The sequence below is a fragment of the Paroedura picta genome, chromosome 1 (genome assembly GCF_049243985.1).
Source record: "Paroedura picta isolate Pp20150507F chromosome 1, Ppicta_v3.0, whole genome shotgun sequence".
NCBI classification, from domain to species: domain Eukaryota; kingdom Metazoa; phylum Chordata; class Lepidosauria; order Squamata; family Gekkonidae; genus Paroedura; species Paroedura picta.
The window spans coordinates 115,836,681-115,852,174 of NC_135369.1; the positions used below are offsets into that span (position 1 = coordinate 115,836,681).

The window sequence follows — 15,494 nt, forward strand, 5'->3', positions numbered from 1 at the left end:
TCTCCCCTCTCCATGTGTTGCCATGGCCTCATGGTGCTTCTGTGCCCCCTCTACAGTTTACCCAACTTCCATACCATTGGTCTGAAATTTGCTTTGCTGTAATGGTCTTGGAAAGATTGCAGCAAGACTAAGGTGATATCCATATGGAAAGGGAACGCTTACTCATCTTCCCAGCCCCACCCACATCAGACTTATTTTCCTTGCTGTAATTGCATGATGGCTACCACCAAAGCATTCCTCCCTTCTCAGATTGCAAATTGCAAACTTCACATGACTTACTCATAAGTAAACATTTGTAAGGAAGAAGCTTTTCCTGAGCACCTAGGATCCCAGAGGGCCAGCAGGAGGCCTTTTCTGGGCCTCCTGCAGCCTCTCACCTCCAAACAGAGGCTGCCCCAGCTCTCTCAATGTCCTGAGTTGAAAGAGGCCAGGTGGCCAGGGCAACTTACTGGCAGCAGGGCATGCTCAGAGGCTGGCTCCTCTTCCACCCACCAAACATCTGAATATGGCAGGAAGTTGGAGAGCTGACCCTTTGTTAAGCCTTTCCTGGCTGAGAGCTGCCTCCTGATTGGAGCTAAGCTACCAGGGCAGGCCATTCCTGGATGAAGATCCTAACTTACTCATGAATAAACATTCCAAAGGAAGACTCATTTCCTCGGCTCCCTGGATCCCAGAGGGCTGGCAGGGGGCCATTTCTGGGCCTCCTGCTGCCCCTCACCTACAAAATTTGTGGAAAGGCTGCCCAAGCTCTCCCCCACATCCCCTGAGTTGAAAAATGCCAGGCCAGGGCAACTTACTGGTAGCAAGGCTGGCTCCTCTTCCACCCAGCAAATGTCAGAAACCACCAAAAAGCTGGAGGTGGAGTACTGACCCATTGTTAAGCCCCTTCCTGGCTGAGAGCTGCCTCCTGATTGAGGGTAAGCTACCAGGGCCGGTAATTAATGGGTGATGGCCATCACTTACTCATGAGTAAACAGTTCCAGGGCAGAGGCATTTTATCCACACCCTGGATCCCAGTGAGCCAACAGGGACCTGTTTCTAGGCCTCCTGCAGACCCCCCTCCAGAAGGCACACAGAGGCTGCCCCAGCTCCCTCCCCATGTCCTCCAATTTGAAAGAGGCCAGGAGTCCAGGGCAACTTACTGGCAGCAGGGCATGGTCAGAGGCTGGCTCCTCTTCCACCCAGCAAACATCAGAATCCGGCAAGAAGCCAGAGGTGGAGAACTGAGCCCTTATTATGCCTTTCCTGGCTGCCTCCTGATTAGGACTAAACTACCTTGGCGGGCCAGTCCTGGATGAGGGTCAATCAGGTATTGTTTGAGTAGTCATTTTGGATTTTATAAGGTTTACTGATATGTACAAGCTCATTGATATCAATGCTTATAGAATGTCCCAGAGGTCTGAGGAAACACCTCAAATTAATACTGTCAGATTCAAAAAAAGAGCTAACAAAAACAATTGCTAAGTATGCTTGTATAGCTACAAAAATAAGAAAGAGCTGGTCTAATCCATAAGAGCCTCTTGTGGTGCAGAGTGGTAAGGCAGCCATCTGAAAGCTTTGCCCATGAGGCTGGGAGTTCAATCCCAGCAGCCGGCTCAAGGTTGACTCAGCCTTCCATCCTTCCGAGGTCGGTAAAATGAGTACCCAGCTTGCTGAGGGGTAAACGGTAATGACTGGGGAAGGCACTGGCAAACCACCCCGTATTGAGTCTGCCATGAAAACACTAGAGGGTGTCACCCCAAGGGACAGACATGACTCGGTGCTTGCACAGGGGATACCTTTACCTATTGAATCCTTATAGTGTATTTATATACATTTGTCTTATCCATGTAAATTTTTATCCATTTTACAACTGACTGACTTTAATTTGTATTTATATTTTTATCGGATGGTCTATGACCATAAATAAAACTGTTTGATTAATTGGGCATCTTGTTGCAGAGCAGGGCATCTCTTTTTCTGGCCTTGTAAGTGGCCAGAAGTGGCAGGAAGGAGGGGGGGGGGGAAGACTAGCAATTGGCCCTGAATGGAGAATGCCCTCTCCCTACTGAGGTCATATCCCCCACTGAGGGCCCATCAGACACATTGTTAGAAACATGGACACAGTTTTATATACTGTATTATGATAAGTCTAACATATGTTCATTAACACATCAACAGTAAAAAAAAAAAGAGCTTTCCTTTAGAAACAGAAACATTAAGCAGTTGAAGCCACTTTTTCTTAAAATTAAACAGAAATACATTGGACCCTAATTGACCATTTCCTACCCATAATTCTACGACATTACTTTCAGCATTTATTAACTATGTATTACACTTTTGTAGGCTTTTAGGGAAGTTCAGGTTGTACCACTCAGGTCAATCACGTATATATATCCATCCATACAAAATGTTAACTCAGAAGCTCCTTTGTGTTCAAAAAGCACCATGCTGCATTTGATTTTTTTTCTATTCAATAAAAAGGAACAGTGCAATGATATATTAAGTTAGAAAAAATATGCCACCTCTCCTTTGCCTAAAGTGAATTAAAATAACAATAATAAGAGCAAAACATGAAATTCCAGCATTAAAAAATCTAGCCCAGTATAACAACATAAACCATTAAAACAGATCACTTAAAAGAACAGTTTCCAGAATAAAATGCTAAAAAGATCAAACTTTAAATTAAAAACCTGGATGAACAGAATCCTAAACAAAGCTACACCCTTCTACAAGCCTTGACTTCAATGGACGGTGAAGCATTTAACTCTGTTTAGGATTACAAAGATCTGTTTTTGCTTTTCTCTCTTTCCATATACTCTCCTCTAAAGAACTTAAATAAAATCCAGCTTTGAAACCACCACTGAATTATTCCATTACCTCTTATTAGATATTGCTTTGTACCACGACAAAGGGAATATCAAGCAGAGGGATCATATGCTACAACACATGCAGAAATTTCTATAACCCAATGCAGTCGCCTTTTGACAGAATTGCCCCAAGCCCTCTATGATAATGTAGAACTCATAGACTGCGGCAACCAACAAGCCTAAGAACACTGTAGGCGCAACCTTTCGCAGATGTAAGATAAACAGCCCAACCATGTGTTCATCCCACTGACATTTCCTCATTCCAGTAGCAAATTAGAATGGTATAAGGGAAAATGTCAGAACAGCATTTGAATCAACATTTCCTTCTTTTGCATGCTCTGTGTAACCTGATTTTTAGAATGGAACCAACAGAAGCACAATGCCCACTGTTCAGTGAAAAAAAATGACAGTCAGATGAAAAATGTTTCAGCAGAATATTACCTGAAGGCCTTCTATGGCTAATCGAAGCATACTTGGTGTCAGTTTAGAAGCCTGCTTGAAAGTGAAATTGCTCCAGTCAATAATTAAAACAAATCCATTCACTTGAAGCTCTGGATCCTCAATCATGGCTTCTAACGAAAGAAGTATGGCACGTAATATATCCACCAATGTATATCTGTCAACATATAAGAGAAGGGATTGGGTTAAGCTAACCAGAAATGTTTTGATGCTAGAAGAAACATGTTCTTTTTGCTAATAACTGCCCAAATGTGACTGTTTTCACACAAGCTGGATAATGCACTTTCAGTGCACTTTAGGAGTTGTTGGCAAGTGGATTTCCCTTTTTCATACAAGAAGATCTAGTTGCAAATGACCACTACAGTGCATTATCCAATGTAAGCTAAAGCAGCCTGTGAGAAATGGATGTGATAAATTATGCAACATTGGGTTTACCATACAGGGTACTAGGTCACATCCTAATGTTGCAGGCAAATAAACAAATATTTGCCAAGAGAGGTGATTGAAAAGACATAGCAGACAGATTGAAGATGTGAATTCTAAAGTGATCATCATATGAATGGGCACTGATTATATTTCTTATCACGATGAGTTACTACAGATCTCTACTACCTGGGAAATTGATTAAATTTTAAGCAACTAGCCCCCACCACAGTGTTTCTGCCCCCACCACAGTGTTTGTATGTGTTGTTTTCCCTTCCATATGATGAATATGTTAAAAGCATAAGAGATTTCATGTTGGATTAGGCCAAAGACCCATCCAGTCCAATGTTCTGTCACACAGTGACTAAAACCTATGTGCCATCAGTGGGGCCAGAACTGCAGAAGCCTTCCCATTATTCTATCAGGGTTTCACTATCAATTATAGTTCAGCATGCTAAGTGTGCTAATGTGAGTTTCCAAAACAGTAAGACGACATAGTCAGTGACTATGAGAATCAGCCTTTTATGGTAGTCAACCCAAATAAGAAATTCTGTGTTTGAGCTACTAAAGCACTGTTTTGTGAAGAGTGGCAAAGACTTACCAAAGATAACTCTCTATGATTGAGCTACAACAAAACAGGTTTCATTACCTATCAAAAGATAGCAGTCTACAGTCCTACACAGTTAAACTGCCTAAACCCTTTTGGAGCACCCTAACTGTTTGTGGGATAGCAGTGCAGGCCATTAAAAAACCTTGTTTATCCAGAGTGTTTATTAAAGACATTTGAAAATAATAAACTGCAATCTCTGTGAGACACCTAATTTTTAAATTAAAATTTATGTAGCGTTCTTCCAACAATGTATATATAACATTAAATAAGCAAGCTATATTTCACATAAGCACAGAAAAACTAAAACAGCATTCCAAAATATATTTTAGGTCAATACTGAGGTGCTGGAAGCTTTACTCCCACGAAGAGTTGAAACTGCAGGTTTTACAAATTCAAGCTTTTGTTTTCAAAGTGTTGGTATCAAAGCTTCTGTCAAATTAACTATGATTTAAAACTCTGCATTAAGGTCTCCACACAGCAAGAAACTATTTGCATAAAAGCTCATCACAAATTGACTCTAGACCTGCAGGATCCAATATTTCACCTCATCATGGCTGTTATTCATGTTGGCAGCACAGCAGGGGAGATCAACGTAAACCTGAAGTACTCTGTAGCAAACCCATGAAGGAATATTAACTTACTATAACACATCCTCCATTCTGAAGTGCACTTTGAAAACTCGAAACATTAAGGAGAATGGAAATGACATTTTGCCATACATTTTAAATTAGCTGAAATTTCCCATTTTTAAAAATTTCCAAATTGTTCTTTTGAAAATTTGTTCTGAGAAACCTAACTCCTGTTGAATTACCTGAATTGCAGAGGGGTGCCTGTTTTAGTCTGTCAATACAAAATAAAACAAAAATCTAGTGGAACCTTAAAGAATAACATTTATTTCAATATGAACTTCTATGGGCCACAGCCCACTCTACCAGACAGGTATGTGACAGAGAACAGTACTGGGGAATTGTATGAGACTGGCAAGGAGGGGGGGGGGAGAGTTACACAATTTCGGGCTACATAAATTTTGTGAAAGTGGAAAAGGTTAGTAAGGGGCCCCTAACCTGTCTCATTAAAATCCCCCCAAAGTTCTCCATCACATTTCTATCAGAGACAAAGTGGGCTGTCACTCAAAAAAACTCATATTGAAATAAATGGTATTAGTCATTCAAGTGCCACCACATGATTGCTTTCTTCTTAGGCAATAATAATTAACAATATACGATTTTACATATTTTCCTTCTTAATCCAGCAACATTCATGGGGTAATTTGTTGAAACACTTAATTAAAAGGACATACATCCAACTTTAACCACAGCAAATTCAATAATATTTCCCCAAATCTGTTTCAGATCTAGCCAAGTCTTTTGTGCCGCCACCCCTAGACATGCTAGCCCACAGCAGTTTGCAACATTAGTTAAAACAATAAAAACCAGTACAACACTAAAAGAAAGAAACCTTCCACCCACCCGAACCACCCTCCAACACACACCCCCTACTAGGCCACCAAATTTCTGCCCCAGATGTCATATGTGCCCAGGCAGATAACGCACCACGAGTCTAAGCGTTGAACAGGGGATTCGACTAGATGGCCTGTATGGGCCCTTCCAACTCTATGGTTCTATGATTCTAAGAAAAGTGGCAGGATAGAAATTCAATAAATAAATAAATAAAATATGAGAGACAGGGCACCAGATGCCAAGTGCTTTCCGGAGGCTGGTATCATAGGATATGGTATCATAGAAAAAAAACATGGTTTTATATCTCACTTTTCTCTACTCTAAGTCATTTCAAAGCGACTTACAACCACTTTCCCCCTCCTGTCCCCACAACAGACAACTTATGAGGTAGGTGAGGCTGAGAGAGCTCTGAGAGAACTGAGCAACTGACCCAAGGTCAGCTAGTAGGCTTCATGTGCAGAAGTGGGGATTCAAACCCATGTCTCCAGATTAGAGTCAACTGCTCTTTATCACTACACCATGCTAATTCTCTGTACATAATAGTGTCAAGATCTGTGCACAATAATTTCGTAAAGGGACCCATGTTTCTATGTTGATAAATGTCATTTTAAACCTTAGGATTTCTGAATTTAGGGTATTAAGGAAATTTAGGATTTTAACATCCTAAATCACTAAGGCACTGCAACTTAAAAATGACATCTATTGAAGTAGAAGTATGGCTGGCTTCCCTTTGATGCTTTTCCTCTGTCAGGGATTTTCACATGGTTCAAAATAAGGAGTATTTCGTTTGGTTCATGTGACATTATATGTGGCTTAAACAAGCTGTTTCCAGCTTGAGATCCACAGACAAAACCCTGGAGGATGTCTAGGAGGAAATCTCATTCTTATAGTCTAGGTATCTCCTTCCTTCATTTGCAATCTCTATCCTCTCATTTTTTCAAAGGAAATGTAGAAGACACCCAGAAAAACCTTAAGAATTATGGGACTCTGTATCATTTTTGCATTGATATGCTAGAAAAAATTGTTTTATACCAGATGATTTCAATCAAACTTCATTTTTATGACTTCTCATGGGTCACATTTATGTACTCAGCAATGTGTAACTAATTTCTACAGACAATCTAGGATTCATGATTAATTTAACTGAACCTACTGGCTCTTTTTTATGTGTGCAAGAAAAAACCAACTACAAAATTTTTTTTTTTAAAGACCTTCCCCTAGAGGAAAGTGGTTATAGCCCATGCAGATAGCAAGCAATGTTCATTCAATTCTCAATACAGATTGAAAGGGAAATTCACAGACTGAATTATACTGGTGTAGTATAATCTCCATATGAATTAAATTTTTATTTCACCATTTATCCAAGAAATGCAGGATGCTATGTGTTCCTCTCCTCCCTCGCATATATCCTCACAACAACCTGTGATAAGTTGAGAGAAAGAGATTGGCCCAAGATTAGCCAGTGATATCTGGCACAAGGTGATGATTTGAACTCACATCTCCACAGCCTAACCACATAGGAACATGGTTACACTTTCTTGTGGCTACACCAATGTATTCAGTGCACTTCTGCCCAACTAAAATTTCTGTCTTGGAAAACTAAATTGATGGATTTTGCTTTTATTTCATTATTATAAACAAGTGCAGAATAGGCACAGAACTGGAATAACATACCAGATTCAGTGTCCTAAAAGCATACTTGCACTGATAGTCTAATCCTCAATAGAGTTGCACACTTGTAAACACACTGGGTTTAAACCCATTACACTCAAGGGTGTAACTCAATGCAGGAGTGGTCACGAGAAGCCTGAAGAGTATCTTTCCCCACCCCATCTCTAGCAGGAACAGAATTAATTTGCCAAGTTAAGCTAATGTACGTTAACTGCAAAATGTGCAATTCTGGTGACAGAATGGACTTCAGATTTGAGTTAATTCGGTACAAAATTTGGTGCAAAAATATTGAGTTTAGCCACACTTAGGATTAGATTGGCTTTTGTTGTTGTTGTTGTTGTTGCAAGAATGGCTGGCGCTATCTGTTCTCTGGGAAGATGGGGAAGATATGGAGATAGTGACAGAATTTATTTTCCTGGGCTCCAAGATCACTGCAGATGGGGACTGCAGCAAAGAAATTAAAAGACACTTGCTCCTGGGGAGGAAAGCAAATCTAGACAGCATCCTAAAAAGCAGAGACATCACCCTGCCAACAAAAGTGCGTTTAGTCAAGGCTATGGTATTCCCAGTTGCAATGTATGGCTGCGAAAGTTGGACCATAAGGAAGGCCAAGTGTCAAAGAATTGAGGCTTTTGAACTCTGGTGCTGGAGAAGACTCTTGCGAGTCCCTTGGACTGCAAGGCGAATAAACCGGTCAGTCCTAGAGGAGATCAGCCCTGACTGCTCTTTAGAAGGCCAGATCCTGAAGATGAAACTCAAATACTTTGGCCACCTCATGAGAAGGAAGGACTCCCTGTAGAAGAGCCTAATGCTGGGAGCAATTGAAGGCAAAAGAAGAAGGGGACGACAGAGAATGAGGTGGCTGGATGGAGTCACTGAAGCAGTAGGTGCAAACTTAAATGGACTCCGGGGAATGGTAGAGGACAGGAAGGCCTGGAGGATCATTGTCCATGGGGTCACGATGGGTCGGACACGACTTTGCACCTAACATCTGTTCTCTAGGCATCGGACATGGTACAGACCCACTTGAAACATACTGCATTCTAGAGGATGAGGATAGATTTGTCGCTATTGATGCTTGGAAGGTCTTGAGCAAATAGTTCAAATTTAAAGGTTATGTGGGTCAACCTCTACTATGCTTCGGCCCTCCTATAGTCTTTTCACTTCCTGTATTTGATGAATGAGCATGGTGAAACTCATGAAACCATAAAACCATGAAATTCATGAAACCACTCATGAAACCATTTCCACAAAATTCATAAAGAGCCACAGCAGTTTTTTGTGTTCTTGTGGCCAGGTACTACAATGGAGCCACTTCTACACCACCATCCCTGCAATTATCAAGCACTTTAATAGCACCCTGGTAAAAGAATTGTTGTTTTACTCTGTTCTGTCATGCTGGCTATTCATCATGGTACTTGCACATTATGATCTGACCAAGGCATTTTCATGTAATGTGAAGCTTGGCTCTCACCAGAAGATAGTTTCATATTCTGTAGCTACCTTATAGAAAGACCTAAACTGCGTGTCCATGATCAGAACCTTCAATATTGTCTTTACCATTAGCCTGGGTTGGATTAGGAGTATGATAACCAGGTGTGGGGGATTATTAGTCCATCCTCTACTCATGCATCATTTCCCCAAAATAAATTGCTCTACTCCCTTCCCTTGAAGCTGTCACAGTAGGAGGAAACAGATACAATATGGATACTTGTCTTTTTTTCTGTATCACATAGCAAATATTGGGGAGGGGAGTCAATTTCTTTTAGACTATTTCAACAGGAAGTGGGTCACCAAGGCCTCATGTAGCTTCCCATCCCCACTATGACTTTCCAAATAGAATCTTCTTAAATCTTGTTATTTATGCATCTCTAATTTGGTCATGAAGAGCCTCTTGTGGTGCAGAGTGGTAAGGCAGCCATCTGAAAGCTTTGCCCATGAGGCTGGGAGTTCAATCCCAGCAGCCGGCTCAAGGTTGACTCAGCCTTCCATCCTTCCGAGGTCGGTAAAATGAGTACCCAGCTTGCTGGGGGGTAAACGGTAATGACTGGGGAAGGGAATGGCACACCACCCTGTATTGAGTCTGCCATGAAAACGCTAGAGGGTGTCACCCCAAGGGTCAGACAGGACCTGGTGCTTGCACAGGGGATACCTTTACCTTTACCTTTAATTTGGTCATGCCTATGTAAGACTACCATATTTTTCCCCACAGAAATCCTGTGCACTTCTTCCGCCAGCACTGATTTCAAGTGATGGAAGAAGCATCCTCTCTACGTTTCACGCCACCATGAAGCTGTTAGTCTCATGAACTCACAGTAGCTATTTTCATGCTAGTTATCAAATATATCCCCTCCAGTCAACCCGAGTTTAATGTGTAGCACAAGGACAAGTATTTTTTCACACATCCAATTTTTAATTTCTTTAATTGGGCTTGATACTAATTGGAGTTATGTAAATTACAAGTGAATAGTGCAGGGATATAAATTGTATGTACCATGGCCCTCATTTATTTTTAAAACCATCAGCTTCTCGGTACCTTACGAACTTGCTGACAATTACACATGCATATTGAATTTAGAGACAGGCAAAGCACCATTATCTTAATTAAGAAAAGGTATAAAAAGCTGAGTGATGGAGCACAATCATTTTAGTTTACCTGATTCTGCAAGAAAAAAGTAAACTACTCTAGGCAGCAGTTAGTATATTGGCAATCCCAGAAGATGCTGAGTACTCAAGCTTGTCTTTTGGGGAACAACCAAGTGTTCATTTCCTCTGAGGGCACAACTGCTTCCAAAATTGAAGTGAGTTAGGCAGATCTCCCTAACGTACATTCAGTTCTAGGAGGTCCTGTATTCCCATCATGTTGGCCCAGGCTAGTTCCTTGCCTGTCCCCAGATGCCCACCAGACAAGGAACAGCATGGTCCATGCAATCTACATGCTACAGAGACTCGGTTGAGCTCTGCCTGCAGTACTTAGCAAATGATAGACATTTCTTTTTGGCTGAATATACTATTTCATGCTGCAAGATAACCTCTGCACTTTTTAATAATTTAACTGTGTTTTATTGCATTGTTGCATCTTGGGAAAGCATTTATTTTAATAATAAATATATTGCCAGAAGTCATCATTTTAGACTGTGAAATAAAGTGATTTATTTTCAAGGTACCTATAAGTGTGGTTAACCACATGTACAGGACACATCGATTCATGGAGTAATACTTTGCCACAGTACTTAGTTAGCATACATCACTTTACCCACTATCTTCAGCTGAACCAGGTAAGATAATTTCCAGATGTTACCACTGTGGCATTTTGTCCTACTGTGGTTGGTTCCCAAGTTGCATATTTAACATCTGAAGTTCTGCTTTATGAGGGCAATTCCCATACCCATGTTGATGCACCCCACTGAAGGCAGAAAACTATGCTGAGATGTATCCATGTGATCTGGAAAATCCATGGGATGTGGGCCCACAGGTATTGCTGATACAATGGGACCAAAGAGATGGCAACCAAATTCCAAGAGAAACTTCTGAGCTAGTCTAAAGTCATGGAGTGGATTTATAGACTGAATTTTCAACATATTCCCTTGAGCTGGTGATGCAATAATAAAGTTAGTCCTGACCTATAGAAACACAAAAATCTACTTGTGTAATCTTAGGCAACTCACAGCACCATCCTAAATAGAGATACATCCTTAATCCACTGAAATAATGGACTCCAGAATCAAATCTCTGCTTAGAAATCACTGTTGCAGTCCTTCTTAGTGTCCATACTTTTGCTTCCATTGAGGATTTGGATTAACATATCTTACTTTATATCAATTGACTAGTATAAATGTTGAGACACAAATCTCACTGATACACAAAATCTCCCCACAGTCCCTTTTGAATTCATATAGTATTCTTATTGTAATCTCTTCTGAAGACTGCTGTCCTCATAGAATCAGAGATGGAAGGGACCACACAGGCCATCTAGTCCAACCCCCTGCTCAATGCAGGATCAGCCCAAAGCATCCTAAAACATCCAAGAAAAGTGTGTATACAATCTTTGCTTGAAGACTGCCAGTGGAGGGGGAGCTCACCACCTCCTTAGGCAGCCTATTCCACTGCTGAACCACTCTGACTGTGAAAATTGTTTTTCTGATATCTAGCCTATATCGTTGTACTTGTAGTTTAAACCCATTACTGCAGGTCCTTTCCTCTGCAGCCAACGGAAACAGCATCCTGCCCTCCTTTAAGTGACAACCTTTCAAATACCTCAGAAAAGAAAGTATGAGAAAAGAACAGCATGCCCTTAAACTTCTATCTTGGTGGCATATGCTGGGACATAGCAATTCACTGGAAAGTGTGGGTGACAACCAGGTAAGTTCTACCAAAAGTCTCAATCTGTTTCATACTGCTTGTGCCACAACAACTGTTTAAGAACAAGTAGACAAAGCTCCAGATGATCAATGTCAGTACAAATGAGAACCTCCCCAGTAAACCAGACTTTAATTTGGACCTTCCAGTGTGTGTTGGAAGGTGAGACTCTTAATAGAAGTGAGGGAAGTACATAAATGTGGAGGGTGCAAATTAAGAGTCTGTTGTACTGATTGTTCCATGCTGCATCATTTTATGACCCAAGCAGGAGGCCAGGTGAAGTTACAAATCAGTATATGTTCATTTTCCCTCCCACTGAGATATAATTTTGGAAAGAGCCTCAAGAACATCTGCCTAATCCTCCAGTAGGAGACACCTAGAATTAATTAGATCAGATATGTCATCAGAATTACAATTTTCCACACAAAGAAGTGAGAAATAAAGCAGTGCCTCGTGCCTAGCATTTTGCTGGCAAGGAATGGAATATTATCATAACTTCATCAGGACACAGCACTTCAGTTACTTAATGAAAATGTGAAACATATACATTACAGTGCTGTGGCAAATTTGTATGTGTTATCTCAACCTACCCCAACTTCCCACAACATGTTAGAACCTAAACTCTGTCTTTACCTGCTTTGGTCCCAGTTGGCAGCAAAGAGGACCAGGATCTTCCTGCCATAATGGTCAAGGTTGGCCAGCCCTCCTGGGAAGCCATCCTTTAGTGCCTGCTTGATGCCTGGGTCAGTGGCTTTGAAGCTCTTGAACATATCCAGGTTCTGCTGCCGATACTCAAAATACTGGGCCAACAAGCGAAATGCTTCAAAATGCTGGAACTTTCTGGCTCGAAGAAAACGAAGAATGAAGGCATCATCTGTGCGGAGGAAACCAATGTCTGGCCGGGTGATCACCATGTCCCGTACTTCCTGGATGTCCTGGTGCAGAGTGTCCGGGTTCTCATTGAGTTCCAATCGGGCTTTCTCCAGGGTCTCTGGGGACAGACCTGCCTGCAAATGAGTCATTGTGCCAGTCTGCCCAATGAAGCTTCCTCCACTTCTCTCAGAAACAAGAAAGAATACCCTAAATGTATCACAATTTCCGGTGTGTTGATCCTTTTTCCCCCTAAGGGAACCCTCTCTTTTCAGAATTCAGCGAGCTTAACGTTCCTTAACCTTATTGCATGGATCTCTCCAGTAAAATTGCCAGCTGCCTTCTGATCTAAATAACTCCCTCAATTGTTTGCCCGTTCCATGACAAATGTTCCCTTGGACCCCACTAAGCTCCTGCTTCTTTTTCCCACCACGAGTTGCTCCTGCTTCCAGCACCCATCAATGGCTCGAAGCTGCAATGAAATTAGAGCCAGTGTACCAATGCACCCAACTGCTATCCTTCTGCAGCAATTGTCTGTTGATTGACAGAAGTAAAGGCTCTGCAGGGCCCCCAAGTAGGTGGTATTCTTATAATCCCCTCACACCTGCCCCCATAGAGTTGCCCTGTTAAGTAGGCATTTCAGCGGGGCAATTAAACGCCCTGATCAGCAGGTGCCCTGAAGCCCCATAACGACAGAGAGCAAGGCCAAGCAGCCCGACGCTGGTAGGGCTTGGATTTAATTTGGATTTTTCATGCACCCCCCTCCCCCAAAATGCTCTTTGATAAACCCGTGATCTCACCCTCCTGTAACAGCTGTAGAAAAGAGAAAGAGAGATACCAGTAAAAGAAAGGGTCGCTCAAAGCCCCCCAACGGGTTTTCTAAGAGATTCCTGCCTTTAAAAGTCAATGCACGCCCGGGTTCAAGAAGCATGCAGTGGGTTGGGTTGGTTTTTTTTTTTTTTTTTTAAGGCGCGGCGGGCGGGCGGGCGGGCGGGCGGGGGGGGTCTTGTTCGCAGCCTTTCCTTCTAGCCCACGGAGCTTGGGGTGGATCGCCCCTCTTCCCCTCCTACGCGCCCAGTGATCTCATCTAGTACCAGCAAGACCGTCGCCTGCCCCTGGTCCTCCGGTCTTCTCCCACCTGCTTCTTTCCCCCGCTCCCAGGAAAGCGTGGATGCCGCCGTTCTGCAGATAGCAGATACCCACCCCAGCAATCCGCCAGAAGAAAAAGCATTCGGCAGGCGCGGGCGGCGGAGAGGAGTAGGGGGGGGGGGGCAGGCAAGTAAATCCTACCAGCCGAGCAGGCACAACATACACAAGGCGATGCGGCACCTTCCGGCATCCATCAGCTACAGCAACTCCTGCTGCTGGGAGGCGGCAAGGCAGAAGCGGGCAGGACGAGGCAAGCTAGCCAAGGGCATGCCCATGTGGGCTCCGGGGGCTCCGGTCCTCGCCCCGGACCCCGCGCTCCTCCTCACCCTCGCCCAGGGGCTGGCGCCGTCTGACCGCGGACAGGGGGTGGAGCAGGCGAACGGGCCTCTTCCGAGAGAAAGATGGAGCTGGGCGGCTGCCGGGAGCCGAGCCTTTGTGTTCCTGCACGAGCAGCCGGTGACTTCTGCCGCTGTTGCTCTGCCTTGTGTTCGATGCGCTGCTTCTAGCAGGTTTACGTCAATCAAGCCTCCTTGGGCGGCAGCCGCCGCTGCAACTTACTCCGGATCAAATCCCCCGCCCCCACGCGCAGTGTTAGTATTACCCAGCAGGAGCCTTCCTCTTTCTCCAGATGGGGGGGACGGGGCGGGAGGGGAACAGGAGGAACGATCTTCCCAGAATAGCCCTTCCATCTCTTTGCTCCCCTCTGCACCTGCTTCTCCATCCCTTCATGATCCTACACCAGAGCACTTGAATATTCATTTACTTACCATGAAGCAGTCCCACAAAAGCCCTCCAAAACTCCCAGCCCACCCTTCCTTGGCCCCATCTGCCTTCCTAGGCTTTTTGTTGTGAGCACGGACTCCCCCAGCTGCCCCAGGATTGTGGTGCTGTTGGTTTTCATGGGCACTGGGGGCTTGCTGGAAGAGGCACCCAGTCTGGGCCAGGAGAACCAAACCTTTGCCCAATGGTTTGGTGGAGCTCAGGTCTCACTTCATCACATCAGCTTGAGACCTCATATCAGGCAGGATATCAGGCATGAAAGATGAAAAAGGAGGCCTATATCTGTATGAAAAGAATTCGAATAAATAAAACAACCCCCAGGATGATGGAATAGACAAGATAATGAATAACTCAATCCTAAAAAGAAGGGGCTCAAGCTGACAAAGGAGCCCTCCTCTCCATTCCTCACTTCATTCTTACTGTACCAAGTTCTTGCCAGAAGCAAGGACCAACAACCCATAATGGCTCCCAGTGGGTTGGGCAGGGAGACCCCTGGAATCAAAAAGCAAGCAGTGATTGCCTGACTATAATGCCTAGACCAGGGGTAGTCAAACTGCAGCCCTCCAGATGTCCATGGTCCTCAATTCCCATGAGTCCCTGCCAGCATTTGCATTTGCTGGCAGGGGCTCATGCGAATTGTAGTCCATGGACATCTGGAGGGCCGCAGTTTGACTGCCCCTGGCCTAGACATTTACAAGAAGGGTTTGTCCTCATTTGCACCTATGCAGTCCTATAAGACAAAATAATTCACCTGCCTTCCTCCCTTCTATACGAAACAGAAATAATTCTGGACAGGTGCAAACTTAGCCCTTACCCCTGAGTGCAATCTTACTTTCTCCCTGCCCATCCCTGGCCTCCTCTTAA

General features: G+C 43.4%; 1 protein-coding gene across 2 annotated transcripts in view; it reads right to left on the reverse strand.

The window, feature by feature from the left end:
- Positions 1–14,405, reverse strand: part of CLVS2 (clavesin 2) — a 67,922-nt gene extending 53,517 nt beyond the window's left edge. The window contains exons 1-3 of one of the 2 annotated variants that reach the window (XM_077300447.1): positions 13,992–14,405; positions 12,465–12,884; positions 3,291–3,465 (exon numbers count right to left, since the gene is read on the reverse strand). In XM_077300447.1, the coding sequence (XP_077156562.1) occupies positions 3,291–3,465; positions 12,465–12,884; positions 13,992–14,044 (648 nt within the window). In that variant the 5' untranslated portion in view covers positions 14,045–14,405. Of the gene's footprint in view, positions 1–3,290; positions 3,466–12,464; positions 13,174–13,991 lie in introns of both variants that reach the window. The other variant, XM_077300455.1, reaches the window with a different exon arrangement.
- Positions 14,406–15,494: the final 1,089 nt, after the last annotated feature.